Raw genomic sequence first — 17,076 nt, 5'->3', positions numbered from 1 at the left:
CCATCTGGCAATGCTGCGTTTATGCTAATGCTAAAATGTGTATTATACTTTTGGATAAAGTGCCTATATACTAACTAAATTTCTCTAATGCTTCAGAAATCTATGTCGTAAAGATTTTGGCATTTCAAAGACCCTGAATCCCTTTGAAGCTGCAGTTATTAGAAACTGGGAAATTTGCTGCGTTTGACCTCTTTGTTTTGGATTTTATTACTAATTAATCTCCATTCGCACCAACACTAGATTTTTGAGACAGCAGTTTAAAAAACAAAAACAAAAACAAAAAACCAAAAACCCACAGGTTAGTATTTAAGAAAAATTTTAAACAGTGCCATGATCATTGAGAAGGAATAGAACCTGACTATAAGAAGGGGGGGGGGGAGAAAAAAAAAAGTAAGTATCTCAGTATTTTCACTTTTTTATATAAAAATGACTTAACAATATCAGATATATAAACTTTGTAAAAAATGCATGCTCATATCAAATTCTAGCACAAGTTAGTAATATTAAAAGTGTGCTTTTTACATAAAGCACATTTCATAATTGATGAGTGATAATCATCACATCAGTAAAATCCAAATTAATTAATATTAGAAAAAATAAGAAAAGCTGCCTTTCATTATTAAGTTCCAAAGACAACTGTTTTACAGAAAAGCAAGTATCTCTACAAAATTATAGTGTATTTTTAAGCAGCAGAATATTAGAACTGAAGTGATGCCTGCAATAACTATTATACACCTTAGAGTCATTAAAATGTTGCTTAAAAAAAAAAAAAAAAAAAACCACCAGCCACCACAACAAGCATAAGACAAAAAAAAATCTTAACAAAGCCATTTATCAGGGTAAACATGTCACAGTAAGGCAGGAATTCAACACTGCCTCTGCTGAATCGGTGCCTTATTCTTAACATTAAGCTGAAATGTGATACAAAAGACTTGAGATGCAAGGCACTGTAAAACTGAAGCAAGTCATATATCCAAAACACGACGGTATTCTCAATCCCTACTGTTATTATTGTAAGGTGGAAATGCTAACAAAAGGTTGCACTGAATACAGTAAAGGATTAGGAACTCTCAGGCATCTGAAATAAGGCTATGCAGGAAAATATCCCCTGTACTGCCAACTTGCACTCAATGGACTAAAGTGTTTTTTCCCCCCACTCTTTCACTTGTCCAAGTGAGAAATTTAAATACCATTTTTCATTACAATAGGGTTTTATATGAATCAATCTGAAGACCAACTTCAGATTCCCTGGGCTACCTATGGAAGGTGATTCTGCTATTATTTCTTTTAAGCAAAAAGGAAAAAAAATTGTAACTAGTTAATCCATCCTCAGGAATTTAATTCCAAACTGAGAATGACTATTAAAATGCACCTACAGTAACCAGAGAGAAAAAAAAAAGTGACAGACTTTACAAACAGCATAAACAACACAGAAACAAACAGCATACACTTTGTGTTACATATAACATGCTACTAAAGTATTTGGTTGCATTTGAAGAAACACACAAAGGGGCTGTAGTCGTGAAAGCAATCTATCATATATTTTTGTTATATTTATTTTTATTGATTTTTCTCAATAGTAAAATACAATATTAATAAGTACATTGGTACAAGGTAAGTAGAGTGAACAACAAAAGAAATGTTCAAGTTGCAATAGTACACTGATAGATCAATAGTATAACATTAGAGGCAACATTCCTTATAAGTAAGGACATAGTGAACCATCAGGTAAGCGTTCAAGATCAAGTAATACAGGTAACAAGTTTTTCCTACACAGGAAAATGAAGGCAAATTTTCAAATATAAATACAAACATTAGGTTTGCAGTACAATCCATACTCTGTAGTGCTGGCAATGTACCATACATTCTCTGGTACTTAAGACCCTGTGCTTTGTAAACCATTAAGATAAACTAATAAAAAAATTCCAAAGAAACTGAAAATATGCTTCTTTTTCCTTTAACGTGAAAGCAAACCATTTCATTTGGCACAATACTTCCAATATCCTTCAGCCAGTCCAAGGAGGAGAATGCAGGGGTAGCTTTCCTTTGCAAAGCTAATCTGTATTAGTTAGCAAAAGGCCAATAAGAACAAAGTATAGTTCCTATCTAATCGATTACTCAGAGCCAATTGTCTTTCAGACAGACAATGGTGTCCAGGGGTGTTTTGACTCCTGTGATCTTTGTAACAGTCCAAGGATTCTTGCCAGTACCTTTGCAAACATGGGGTAGGACCAAAGGATGTATGTAAGGAACCCCTCCTCTGTCTGGCATCAGGGTGCAGTTTGGGAGAGGTATATTATACCCAAACCTGCCAACCTCCATGGAGTTTAACATACGTCCTGTGCAGTACATTATAAACTACCATGCGATGTTTAATACAATCTCTTATATTTATATTATTCTCCTTTCATTCTCCATTAAACAATAGAAAACACAAATAAAATGCAGAACAAAAGCCACACATTTCTAATAACGCAAGTTAAGCAAAAAAGCATATACCTACAACTGAACAACTGATAAAATAATCTGTCAATTGCTCTACTGCATAAGCATCATTGTAGAGCAGTGAGAACTTGGAGAAGTCCACCTGCTAAACAAGATCTGGTTTTTGGTCTTTCAAAAAGAAAAAAGAAAAAAAAAGTCCTCTCCATACTTATGAGCCTAAGAGGAGAGTTTGATTTGTTTCATTTCAAGTCAATAGAGGAAACTCCAAGAAAGTACACTTAATAAATGTGACTTCAATATTCTGAGCTCACAAAAGCCATTCTCTCAATCTTTCCCCTTCTTTCTCTCTGTGGCTGATCTCATTTACCAATAAAACAACTGAATCTTTTAAGTATCAATGCTGGTAGCTTTTAAGGATTTTTTTTTCTAATCTTGCTTTCAGTGGGCTAATAAAAAAAAATAGTTTATGACCTTTTTTTGGAAGAGAATCTAAAAGGACTGTCTGCCATAGTCTAAATCTGTTGGCTTGAATTGAAATGAAGTTTTGGTCCAAGAAGGTTTCTTTGGAATAAATGGAATACAACACCAGTACAGACTGATTCATGCTTTTTTTTTATATTGGAAAATCTGCACCAAATGTCAGATGGTGCACCCTCTTCACTGCCAATATATATTAGAGTCAATGATATGTGTATTATTGTGAAGTGCACACTGGGGAGACTGATGCATTATAGATCTCAGCTGAACTAGAAACCGGTGCATATTCAGAACTGTATCTGGTGTAGCCTCCAAAGAGAGAGCCTTAGAGAAAAAGAACAATTTTATCTATTTATTTTAAATTTTAAATCTGAATTCTTTTGAATTCTTTTCCATTTGTTGAAATTTTCAGGGGGTCTGGAAAAAAAAGCAAACAACACCCTGTGACATACTGTTAAACTACTACAATATTGCAAAATAATAGTTCACGCTAAACCAGATAACTTCATAAAATCTTGTGCATTGTTGGATGTAATTTTTTCCCCAAATGTAGCATTAAAAGCCCAATTAAGTAACATAATCATGCAAGTGGAAGTGGAAGTCAACCATGCAGCCAACAGCAATGATTTCAGATGTACCTGATTATCATGAAGACCTTCTGCTCCCAGGCGAGGGGAAGACTCCTCGCACACAGCAAGGCTCCGGACCAGTTTTCCTTTAGCTCCTGACTGAATGAGAAAGAAAAAACAAAACAAAAGAAAACTACTGCTCATCGCAAATCTCCAAATGCATCAACCACCCTAATAAAATTTCAAGCAATAACTACCCGTTCATCTTGCCAAGCTTTATTTGCCTGAGATGCAGTTATATGCACGTGGCAAATAGAAGATAATAAAAAGTAGATTTTGTCCGGCACACTATGTGCCACGCCATGCAGCTTTTGCTTTTCAGCCTTTTTGCTACCTCTCACTTACACTGAAAACCATAAAGGAAAGACAAAATACAGAACCACAAGAAAAATGAATAGCAGAGTCAAAAACACTTATTTGCTGTAGCCAGCAGCAATATAAAAATCTGACCACTTGGCAATATATTTTAAAGCTTTTTTTTTTTTTTTTTTTTTTAATTTTATTACCCTGCCCTTCAAAAATAGGGAATAAAGAAATCTCAGTTGAAAAGAAAAGGTGGGGGGGGGAAAAAAAGAGAAAAGAAATCACTAATTAGCTCCCTTCCTTGTACTCAGCATCTTCATTCCCTATGATTTCTGCCACTTGATTATTCCTCTTAAATAAAAGTCAAATAAAAATGTTAATTACAAAGGAAAAAAGGAATGAAATTTTTTTTTCTAGTTACACATACACAAGCATACATGCAGTATACCCTCTCAAGCACATGGCCAGCCCAAGAGCATACGGCAGGATGGACAAAAAGGGGACATTAGCACTTAGTATCTGGTGAAACTACCTTTGTGCTACATGCTTGTGAGGTAAAGGGAACAGTAAAAGCTATTGTCACATATGCAGACAGTCATCTGAATGGCACTATGGTACACTGAGCTGACACAGAGCTACCGTTTCACTTACAGATGGAGCCTTACCTTGGATCTCTTCTTCTGCTGGTTCTGGTTTGCACCTCGTTTCTGTGTGAAACAAACAACATGTGTCTTTTTAATGTAAAATGCCCACAACAGGAATATCAGCAATACTTCATTAAATCATTCCTGAAGCAATACTGTATCATACAGCAACTTCCCTAAAGCAACTGAAAAGCAGAAGAGTTAAGAATTGCCTCTGCTGACTTTGTGCTTTGATCTGATTCGCATAATAGTATGCAGACTTAGCAGTGTTTTGCAATTTTATGCTCAAATAAAATACAATAAAAGGACAACACTTAAGTGAGCCTTTCCCTTTCTCCAAATGTCTCTCTCTTTTAAATCCGTCAGAGCTCCCACTAACTTTGGTTTCTTTCTTTTTACATTTCTAAGTAATAAAAAAGCTCCTCTGATAAAGTCTCAGGTTTTTAATGACCTTTCTTTAGTTGTGCATACTGGCAGTAACTGTTCTATTTTAAAATATGGCATATGCTGTAAAATGAACCAAACCAAAAATTCTAAATCGGTGTTACTAATCCGTTCATCAGCACAAGATCATTCTTAAATACCCAAGGAGGGAAAACTATCAGTCTAATATTAAACCAAAATTTCATAGCGGGCACTCAGTGCCAAGCTCACTAGTAAAATAAATAACTACCAATAACACAACCCAAAAGAGCTTTGAAAGTCAATTAAGTGATCTCACTTACTTTGTATGGGGTAAGATGGGGTAGGGGAGCACCAAACAAATTAGAGAGAGAAAGAACGCACCAAAATGAAATAAGGAGTGAAGAATAAAGGAAATCTAGCCAAGTGAAAGAGACGATTATAATAACAATAACAAACGGACAGCCCATTCACTCCCTTCTTCCTCTTACCTGGAGCTCTGTCTTGGCATCACTCAGCTTCTCCTCTTTTTCTTCAACTTCTGAGCTTTCCGTTTTATTAATGATGCAGTTCTCCGGGGTCACTTCGGAGATGGCAGAATCCTGCTCTTTCGCAGCTTCCTCCGCAGTCTCCTGGTTCAATTTACCTTGCTCAGACATTCTTCCAGACAGAAATTAAAACAACAAGATTTGGTGACCTAAAAGGTCAAAACATCACAAAAAATGGGGGTGAATTTTTTATTTTGATTCCCAAGTGAATCATTTCATTTCCTTTGATAAGCAGACCCAGATAAAGTGGCTCGGGGCAACATGCTCCAGCTGAAAAATGGTAGTGAATCAACACTGTCTAACAGTGGAACTGAGGCAAGATAAACAAATAAAAGCAGCTTTATTTTAAAAAACTTCCTTGGTGGTAGAAAATGAAAACCAGATTTGAGGTAAAGTTTTCTCATTCCACAGCCAAGGTGCGACTGCAGAGCTGCAGACAGGAATGGAAAAGGGTTTCTCTTTTCCCTCACCACCCCATCAAAAATAAGTCAGATGGATCAAATAGAGGATGACCAATTAACACTTCCGGTCAGAGGCACATCAGTGCTCCCCCTGCTCCCGAATCCGTTTAAAAAAAATAAAAAAGCACCTCAAAAGAATACGGCAGATTTCTCTCTCTCAGGTACTGCTCTGTGTATAGTAAGAGTCTACAGCATTCACTACAGGAAAAAATTAAATTCACTTGAAGAGGTAATAATTCAATATAAATATGAAATCTAAATTTGGCAATAAAGCTCTCAGGGTCAACATTTCCAGGCATCAAACTGACAGCTCCATTATTAAAATCATAAGCTTCTTCCCAAACCCCATGTCACTCTCCATGTCACTGTGGAAATCCTCCTGGAAGCCCTTGGCAGGTAGCTCTAATGAAGATATCTTAACTGCACTGCATTGCTCTGAGCTCACAATAAACTGTTTTACAGAAGCCTTAAATGGCTTATCAAACTAAAAGACTGTTATTATTTTTCCTCTCCCTCCCCACAAAACATCCCCCCACACAACCCCACTGATCTATTGTCAAATGAATCTTATGAATAATTTAGCTTTTTTTTTTTTTTTAAAGATGTATCTAGAGGAAAAAAACCCCAACAATGAACAGCTACAGTGGAAAAAGGGGTTGTTTCAGAAACAGACTGCAATTGTTCGCCTCCCAACAATGAAACAAATTATTTAGACAAATCTATACGTTGCCATGTTTCTTTTTATAGCTAATAATTAACATTCACCGGGTCCTGTAACACTGTCCTTCTCTTTTCTTTTAACTGGAAATACAAACGAAGATGCATTTTAAAGTCTTGGTACTTTTGGCTTTAGATTTTGATTTTTCATCTGCTTTCACACACTAAATAAAGCAAATTATGATAAAGTGCTTCTGTATAACAATAGGAATATAGTATTGCTTTGCAGAGGACTGTGGGAATTTGGTGGACTGGGGTTTATCTAACATTTATGACTTTCATATGTGTGAATCTGAATGTCATGACGGGATTGTAAGCTCATATGCTATAGAGTACAGTAATACAGAATTCAGTAATTTCTCAAAAGCATTCATTTTTCTTATTGGAAAACAATGTTGCCGATTAATTTCTGGCTGTTGTGTACTTACGCTTGTAACTCAAAATAATTCACTAAAATTTAAAATCTATTTAATGTGAGCTACGTGACCTCAAGCAAACTTAAGACGATTTAGGCACTTACGTACGCACGCACGCGCACGCACTGTATGCCTTTATGTACACATATTCCACAAATATACCTACATGCTCACAAAATATTTACTAATACAAATATCACAACAGCACTAGATTAACACACAAGCTATTTACCTTCAAAGTTGCTTTAATTCCTGATGTCTTTCTAGCTGCTTCTGTTGCTCTTCACTGGTTAAATCCACACAAATTATGAAAGACAATGCGCGTCCCATGTCCCCATTAACAGTTCAGAATGCCAATCTCCATGCTGTTCCTTTAGACAGTTTGACAGATCATCATCAACCTGGAAAAAGACGAAAAGTAAATAATAATAATGGAAATAATCATGGTAGGGTTAAGGATGAAATAAATAGGACCAGATTTCTAACACTAATGACCAGCTTCAAGCAAATCACTTTCACAGCTTGATCCAGCTCCACCTGTCTCAAAACTGCCTGCTTCTTCTCTAATGAAGGCTAGAGCCGGCTGTTCAAGTCATAACAGCTCCTACGCAAAGCGCTAAAATTAACAATTGCATTATGCACTGAAGATTACTCACTTCAATTTTAACCTTTTTTAGTGAATTCTAGCACTTTTCATTTAAAAAAAAAAAATGTATAAGCTCATCTGTTTGCTTCAATGGAAATCAGTATAGGCTGTGAGCGGGGGGGGGGGGGGGAAGTGTCTGTTTTTAACCAAAGCTTCAGCCCCAATTAGGGCTTTAAACAATATTTTAAAAACAGCTCCATGACTGCTTTTAGAAAATGACCTCCTTAAGGGTATGGTGCATTTAAATGTTGATTTAATGAGGCATATCGGCTGAATAAGAGCCGAAATGACCAAGACAGCAGGAGAAGAAAAAAAATGCCCAACCCCTTAAACAATGGGGGGAAGGGAAAAAAAAGAAAGGAAAAAAAAAAAAACAACAGTGAAAACTTTCCTTGAGGCAGCATGTGAAAAAGAGATCTCAACATTATTGCTCAGAGAGCAGGACTGACTAAAGGAACAATTGCTTTAGAAGTGCAGTGCACACCATTTGTCAGGATTGTTACTGCCAGCTGGATATTTTATTTGACAGAAAAGGAACATTTTGAGAGGGATTCAACAGATTTACACAAACTAGGGTCATGTGGAAATTGTCTCCATATGACAAGTTGCTTGTTGAGATGCTCGTGTGGATCGGGCCAAAATAGTTTGTTCAAAGAAATAATAATTTTTAAAAAAGCCAAAGCAATAGAAACAGATAATTTGCCATGAAAAACACAAAACTATATATCCTCCAATTCTTTTTATACTCCTTGTTCTGAGGTACAAAGTCTTATATCGCAAACCCTTGCCACTAGAACGAATGGAAGACGAATGTTTTTACTTCAGGGAGCAGTAATGTTATAGTGATGGGAGGGAATAAAGCAGCTTAACAAAACAAAAAATTATATTCAAGCATTCAAACTTAAGTAAGCCTACTTTATGGTAAAATGTAATTCACTGACCCAATGTGACTAGCTTGAAAGGAAATTAGCTACCTCCCTTCCAAAGACACTACTTCCCCAGTCTCCCCCACCTGAAAAAAAGAGAAGAATAACATTTTGCTTCTTTTTCAAGTGGAGAAGAGAGAAAAGAGAAGGGGTACTATGGAGTCAAAAAGCTCCAAATCCATCTGGGAAACACAGGGAGCATCTACACGTACAATTAATTCAAAGCAATAAACTCTGGGGCATATTGTGCCACAGTTTATTGCTCCTAGGCACCAGGGTCAGAACAGCCCTAGCTGACAGGGGGCCAGGGGCTACTCTGACTTGGCAAAGTGCTATAGAGGGGCTAGGTGGGGCGTGAGAATTATCCAACATGGGGCTAGCCAGCAAGCCGCCGCTGCACTGCAGTACCCTTGTGGCCCAGCCAGCTGCATCAGGGTCTGCACACGTGCTGCTGCACAGTAAAACACTTTGTATTTACTGCAGAGTAAAATACAAGTACTACCCTGCAGCAGAGTTAATTTGTTGCCTGCAGCCTGTTAGGGCCACGTGCATAGACACGAGACATTTAATTAGTCCGCTCCACAGTAAACGTCTTGTGTAGACCAGCCAACAGGTAGTTCCAGCACAACCTGAACATAAATTAGCATATCATTTCAGGATTCTACATCCTTTTAGCAATGTTACCATATGTGCCAAGTTAACCATTCACAAACAAAAAAAAAAGGCAGCACAGATTTCCTCACATCCATCTACTAGAGATTTTGCCAAGATTTCAGCAGACATCAGCATTAGTGGTCCTATTCACAGATGTCCAGCATAATCTTATCAAGCTTACTAATTTTTTTATTTTTATAAATGGAGTCCCACACGTTATTACACTTAAGGTCTGTAATGCCAACATGATTTTTCAGTGCCAAGTCAGGAAACTGTTATATCTCAAAATCAAACAAAAGATATAGTCATTTCACCACCAAGGCATAAGACAGTGAAGGAAAGAAGCTTACAGTACTTAGGAATCATCTTTCAGACCTGCGACATCAACATATCTTGAAGAGATATTAAGATTATACACTTATTCTGCATTTCATCACGTCGTTGTAAAAATCATCTAGGAAAAAGTTGTGTGCTGGAATCAAGTAGTGAGAGTGGAAGTGTGTCTGTGTGTATGAAGAGAGGGAGAAGAGGGAGAGAGGATCACGTAAATCCACATGCTTAAGAATGCATGATTGCTTAAGTCCCTGTGTCCATAACATGTAATATGGAAACAAGGACTTAACCAATCTTTCAGTTTTGTGTGAAAATCATTTTTTAAAAAACAATATGCAATTACTCCCTGATCCAAGAGACTAATGAAAGCAATAAAAAAAACAAATGGTACATCAATCACCCTCCAGTTTTCCCACCTTTTCCTTAATACAAATTCCCATTCATTTAGGGGAAAATTTACATGTAATGGGTATCATTTACATGACAATACAAGGCACAGTTAAACTGCATCTGCAAAGCAACTGATTCTGTATTAACTATCTGTAGATGCTGGAGGCATTTAGGCTCAACTGAAAATCCAGCTTTTATGATAAATTTGAAGATACTATTTAATTATTAAATAAAATGTAATTAATTAAAGCTTAGACGCATTTAATTAATTGTCAAACACAGAAAAGTATCTGTAAAATTGCATCTTTTGGCTCAAAACACACATGTGCTTCCTGTACATTTTCCAGGCATATATCTGGTTATTTAATGATCAACACAAACATCTTACTATTGGTAACCTTTCAGTGATGGTGCAGATATGAACTAGCTGCCAAATCACCAGCACTAATACTGGTACGCTTCTTCTTTTAGTCCCCAAGTGAAGAATGCAAAACATGTTGCTAGTAAAAACAACATTTTCACTTCCAGGTGAGCAGTTCTTATAGGGATACTGCGAGTTGTAAAGTTTCCTAAGGACGTTGGCCATAGAGAGACAATAAGAACGCCTACACTGCCATTTTTAGAGCCACTTTAATAAAAAAATTATGTAATAGGTTAGTAAACAAGTTTCAAGCACCTGGGTGATTACTGTTTGCTCTGGGCTAGAAATGTAGTTGTCATTTGTTAAATGATTTTTTAATGAATGTGTTTATTTTGCACATTAGAAGCTTTAGGCTTTCCCTACCCAGGGACTATCTGTTAGCTCTTATTATTGTGCCAAATCCAAATACATTGCTGAGGATGCCACTTGAGCTGAAAGAAAACAGGACAGCATGAGTATTGAAAGCATTTTACATAAATGCCACATACCACGCAGACCCTTGAGAAAGCTGTAAAAAAATGCAGGTAATTTAAGTGCAAACCATTTTAAAGAATCTGTGCCGAGAAAAGGAAATGATTATAAAATTTAAAATGCAACCAAGTACTAAGTGAAAGCCTCAAAATATCAATGAATACATTTGCACAGTAATCAACTAAACTTGAAATAGAAACAGACCTCTGACACAAAGTCCACAAAAAGAAAAGATAGCAATTTCTGTGCTGATACAAGAGGGATAAGTAATATCTAAAGGCTCAGTATGTGTCAAAATCTTGGGGGAAGAAACTCTGAGCTGGATCTGTGATCCTTAAACTCCAAAGGGCCACCATTAACTATACATCACAGAAGCAGACCACACACCACCTCCCATGAGGCAACAAGCACTTTATGGTTAGCAATTAGGAGGCGCATGTAAGATGTCAGCACCATACCGAAGCAGGGCCTAAATCAAGAATACATTCTCAGAACGTATCTGCCAAGTATAAAGGTAGATCAACTGTGTATGAGGGGGAGGAGAGTGAAAGGATTAACAAAACTGGGAAACAGACAAATGCGGCTGGATGTTACATTTCTTCCTACATGCCGGTGATATTCACTTATCAAGCCCTACTGCTCCAAGTAGGAGGCCACACATAAGCCTTTGCATAAGTTTTAATTAATGGCGTATATTTAAAAAATAAGCTTATATAGGGGATTGTCTCTCTCACCATACAGCTATATCTGTCACCTTTCCCAATTTTATATATATGTGCGCGCACACACAATTTTATTTTTATTTTATGCACCTAACTAGGTAGCTAGTGCCCTGTCTGGACTCTTGGAAAGTACAGGATAGAGATTAGAGAACAGCATTTTACTCTGGTCTTGTGGCTCTCAGTGCAGTCAATTCTCATTATTTAAAGCACCAAAGTGTCATGCTTTTCTTTAAGCCCCAGCTTCTGGAGTCAAGCAAGAATGTGAAAAACTCAGTTTTCCCTATAAAATATCAAGGAAGTTTCTTTCCCCTCTCACTGCAATGAAAGGCTTGAAAACATGTGTACTAAAGACTCAAAGAATAGATGCAAATAAAATGAATGCAATATTTATGATATATATGTATATAAAAAAATTGTGATTTTGGCAATAAGACACATGTGTCTTTTTACTGATTTTAGCAGGCAATACAGAACTCTTGCTTTATTCCATATCCTGTACTCCAGGAACACATAAGATACTTGACAGATGAAACAAGGGCAAATTCTGGGTCTTCCCATATCAAGATATAAATTATGAATCAGGGTTTTTTTAAAAAAAAATCCCAACGGTAGTGTGAAAACGAACACCGAGAACCCTACTAGTTGTTCAATAATTGTTAAAAGGCTTAAGGTAATTTTTTAAAACACAACAATTAAAGAAACACTTTTACAGAAAGCTTAGTGTTCTCCCTGGTTCCTATCCCCTCTACAAAACATATGCAGCAACAGCAGTAGCAAAGCAAGTTTCTCCATGCTTTCTTACCAGCATGCCCCAGCCATAGATAAGAAGGTTCAACTTTATGGACAAAAGGTTAGTTGTATAGGTGAGTATCTAGGTTCATTTATCATTCGCTTCTCAGCTGAGACTGTCAGTTAGCCAATTACCATCAAGTATTTTTGATGGCGTTTTAGCAAGGCAAACAGCTGTCTATTAGGAATGACACTAAAGCCAAGACTTTGCTTCATGTAGCCTACCAAACACCAGCAAGTTGTCCAATTGCAGCCAACTGTGTTGGATTTTGAAAGCTCTAGATCATATTTCTGATCATATGATATTACTGGTTGCTTTTAAGTAGGAAAGATGAAAACAAAAGAAAGTAATAACATTATACTCTACCCCCGAAGATTTAGAAGTTTAATCTGTGAAAATAAATGTTGATATATCATAGACAGCCTGTTTATTTTAATAACAGTGAAAACGTTAAAAACCTGTTCATCCATCTGTAATTCTGAGTACTGCAGGCTCTGCCAGGATACTGTAAAAGTACAGAGATCTGCTAACTAGATATTGTTAATACAAATCTATGTCGTAAAATGTCTAACTTTTTAATGATTTAACCCAATTTATGAAGATTAACCATGCAACAACCTTCTACTTGTTTAGGCCCATTCTTCAAAACACAGTCAAATCCATTATATACACGCACAAAAAATTCCCCATCTTATCCTCATTACTTACATAAATCTGACAGGTTTTCCTGAGATTAGGATATCTGGGACAGTACCTCTCTCCTATCCCACAGTCCTCCCTCCAAGTCAGCAGTGCTGCTGCAGGCAGGGGCAGAGGCCAGCAGGCAGGTGGGTGGTACCCCACACCACTCTGCCTCCCCACTGGGCTGCACCCCATGCCCCTCTGATTCCAGAACTTCTAATATTCACCAACCAGCCAGAACCAGTCTATGAACTCCAGGACCATCTCAGTCAAACTGGGACGTATGGTCACCCTCTATATAAAGGGCCAGATACAAAACAGGAATAAACTGACACGGAGCCAATGACTTCAAGCTTTGAAGAAGGATGATCACAACCAATATACATTTTCAAGTTCTTCTTATCTGGCACACAAAAAACACTATTTTGGATGCAGGTAAATTAACTCCTTGGACAATACAAGCAAATGCAAAATTCAGAGGAACACTGAACTTTAAGGAACCTTCCAAGTCATCAAGTCCGGTCCCCTGGCATCACAGAAAACCAAATGACATAATCCCTTTCAAACACATCAAGTTCCATCTTAAAACTACTTACGTTTCTTTTACCTACTCCACCTATCAGAAGACTGCTCTGGAACCTTATTCCTTGACTACAAAGCACCTTCCAATTTTCAGCCTATATTTATGCCTAACCAAATTAGACACATCTGTTCTTGTGCCAATGTTTTTCCTTTGTGTATTTACCCCCAACAGCTACCATGTATTTATAGGCAACAATCATACTCCCTCCCTGCAGCCTTTGCATTGTTTGACTAAACAAGCCAAACCCTTTAGGGATCTTCTATTAAGAGAGGATCTCCTTTCTTGATTATCTGAAGGTCTATGCTGCAACATTTGTAATATATTTTTCATCCAAAATTATATAAAAAGTCTTGTGCAGACATTGATCATTTAATCCATCAGTGAAATGAATTCACCTCTGGGGCAGTATGTGCAGTTTTGCTTTGGTAGTACACATCAGGTCAAGAAGGGTTTTGGCTTACATATTCCAAGAGTGGAAAAGGATGTACAGAAAAATGTGTCCTGCTACCTGCTGCTTAAGACAGAAACTAAAGAATTCCAGCTGTAAATGGGATGGTTCTGTGAGCAGAATGCAATCAGACAAATTAGAATTCCACAATGACACTAGAGTTAATCCATTTTATCTTGCAAAAATTGCTATGGAAGCTTTAATTTCAAAACACTTTAGAGAATAACTTTATTTCTCATCAGTCAAATCAACTTTGCACCCAGAGACCCTTATGCTGGTACTACGCTCACCTTAGCATGAAGGCATAAAACCATCAACACCACCTCATGAAGCATGCCAGGTTTTCCTTGAAAGCACCCTATCAAAATACTCACCACATTAAGCCCTGATACTTAGTTTTGGAAGCTAACTCTTAAGTGCTCTGGCTATAGAGACCCACCACATTCTAGGAAAGAAAATATGAGTTGTATGCTACATACTGAAATATACCATCGTCGAATTATATACACTGTAATATGCACTTCTTTTAACCCAAATACTACAAGTGTTCCCTTAGAAAAAAAGAAATAAAAGTTCTGGACAGTTTCTCCTACAGCAGGTCCCATCATTACAACAAAGATTTTTGATGAAACAGGACTTTGTAGGACTCCTCTACACTTCACATATCACTGGACTGATGCATTTCCTCAACGAAAGGCCTATGGAAACAAACCAGGTACTACTTTGCCTCTTACACTATATTCCTAATGTTCTCTTCACCCCCAGTTTATAGAAGCTCCTCTACTCATCTTGCCATGCTTCATTGCATTTGGTATATTTTTTACCAGCTGGAGTTTAACTGGGAATTGCTAAAAGAAAACAATTGCTAGCAGAATGGCAGGTTATTGGAACAGACTAAGTACTAGAATTGCCTTTATGAACAAAAACTGACCGCAGAAGAGCCATGATATCCAGGATTGAAAAGCATGTGATTTAAGAGTTTTCCCACTTCCTCTACACCTCTCTCTCCCTCCTCCCCCCCACCTGACCAAAAAACCCCAACCAAATTAGCCATCAAAATTAAATATTGTAGTTGCACCTGGTAGTCCTAATATTCTCTCACAAAAAGAAAAAAAAAAAAAAATCAACCTGCAGCTAAAGAAAAATTATCCTCTTTTTTGAAAAATTACTATAGAGCTATATTAGGTTTTACAAAGCATCAGTGATATAATAGAAAGAGAACCTTTTTTCCCCATTTAACTATAATCCACTTCCCTCACAGATGTACCACACAAAAACTGGAAGATTATATTTTTCTGTATTAAAGTTACAATTGGCATCAAAGTTGTTTTAGTAAAGAACTTACTTGTGAGCATATGTTCCAATCAATGCCTATATGGTGCGAGCAGTTTTAAGCCCTAAGAAGGCAAAGCATTGATGTAGACCCTTTGATATATTCCAGGGCACATTTTTTATGAGGTTTATACTTAGTTTGTCTCTTCTAATTTGCCTAAATCCTGAAATGTTAGAGCTCTAAAGAAACATGAAGCAATCTGATAAATGTTTCCAAACGTTTCTTATGCAGCACTTGAGACCAACCATTATAGACTTGCCTAATTAAACTGCAAGTAAGATGGGCACACAGGTCCTTGACAAACACACCTAAGAATAACTATATAGAGAGGCTCTAATGTGCAAGTTAATCAGGAACCATTTTACCATCTATTCAAATCAAAGGCCAGAAACGCATGCCTCTGATGTGCCATACAGCCTTGAGTCTCCTCAGCTGTCAACTCTAGAACTACATTTCCATGAGTTATTAATATTGATAAAAATAGTACAGTTGATAAAAAGGTGCCGTAGTCTTCTGAGGATTGCAGTAAGTACTACATATTTAATGTAGTATAGCTGTGTTTATAGTATCGCTGTTACTATTTGATATCTTCTTGACAGGCAATGTCCCTTTTTCCCCAATTAAGTAACACCAGCATCAAAGAGGCCAGAATGATAATATTATTTCAAATATATATGAATACTGTGTGCAAAAGTAGACTAAGGGACCAATGCAAAGCCCGCTGACATCAACAGAAAGATGCCCAGTGATTTCAGGACCTCCAAAGTATATATTGCCTCTTCTCTATTGGCAGGGAAACAATCCCACGCTTCCACTCAGATTGTTTTCATTACCAAATGAAGTTGAAATTGGAGGTCTTTAATAGTTCTAATAAACTCACTCTGTATCGCTACCAAAACTGGAGGGCGCAGAAAGAAGGCTCCTTCTTGGAACCAAAAAGCGTCTTTTCTATTTCAACAGACTCACAAGAGTATTTAGGATAAGTTTCAACCTAAACTGACAAAAATCTCACAAGAACACTGATTTCAACTATATCCCCATTGTTTTATTTAACACCTTGCAAGAAAAATTCGTGAGATTTTAGGGAAGTATTGAACTTGGGCATCAAATACAAAAGTGCACGCTAATTAACTATTTCTAGAGATTTTCACAAGTCTAAGATTCATCACCTTTGAGATCTTTGCAAGTCTAAGAATTATTACAAAATTGTTATTTTTAAAAAATCAGCTATAGTTTTTCCTCACTGTTTAAAGATTAACAAATTGTAAAACGGAAAATAAAAGAATAAAAATATTAAAGTATAAAATAAAAGCAAAAAGTGCTCTCAAGACAAGTAATATATTAGGGATCTTATTTAAAAAATAGACATTTTTAAAATACACAGGACCTCCTTTATATTATTCACCTCTGATGCCAATTAATTAAACTAAGAAATAAATAGCATAGTTTGTAAAAAAAACAACCGTAAGCCCGGATTCTCTGTCTACACAGAGTGGAGAAAATACAAAAATAATTAAAACCAGAAGTCAGGAATTAAAACTATTAAATGATTAAAGACTTGATGTAAATTCACTGAAAAAAATCACAGCAGTCACAAAATCATAGACTAATAGCTGCTTGCGGGGGGGGGTAGTTG

General features: G+C 36.7%; 1 protein-coding gene across 17 annotated transcripts in view; it reads right to left on the bottom strand.

The window, feature by feature from the left end:
- ARPP21 (cAMP regulated phosphoprotein 21) overlaps positions 1 to 17,076 on the bottom strand; it is a 188,458-nt gene that overhangs the window by 136,430 nt on the left and 34,952 nt on the right. For 15 of the 17 annotated variants that reach the window (XM_019508962.1, XM_019508970.1, XM_019508974.1 and 12 more), the window contains exons 2-5: positions 7,275 to 7,443; positions 5,392 to 5,597; positions 4,520 to 4,561; positions 3,561 to 3,650 (exon numbers count right to left, since the gene is read on the bottom strand). In XM_019508962.1, coding sequence (XP_019364507.1) covers positions 3,561 to 3,650; positions 4,520 to 4,561; positions 5,392 to 5,559 — 300 coding nt within the window. In that variant the 5' untranslated portion in view covers positions 5,560 to 5,597; positions 7,275 to 7,443. Of the gene's footprint in view, positions 1 to 3,560; positions 3,651 to 4,519; positions 4,562 to 5,391; positions 5,598 to 7,274; positions 7,444 to 8,629; positions 8,677 to 17,076 lie in introns of those variants that run through there. The other 2 variants (XM_019508964.1, XM_019508965.1) reach the window with 2 other exon arrangements.

Source organism: Gavialis gangeticus, unplaced genomic scaffold (genome assembly GCF_001723915.1).
Source record: "Gavialis gangeticus isolate Ggan-Ray unplaced genomic scaffold, GavGan_comp1, whole genome shotgun sequence".
NCBI lineage: Eukaryota > Metazoa > Chordata > Crocodylia > Gavialidae > Gavialis > Gavialis gangeticus.
The sequence above is the reverse complement of the archived record's forward strand: the minus strand, read 5'-3'. Positions and strand labels throughout refer to the sequence as shown.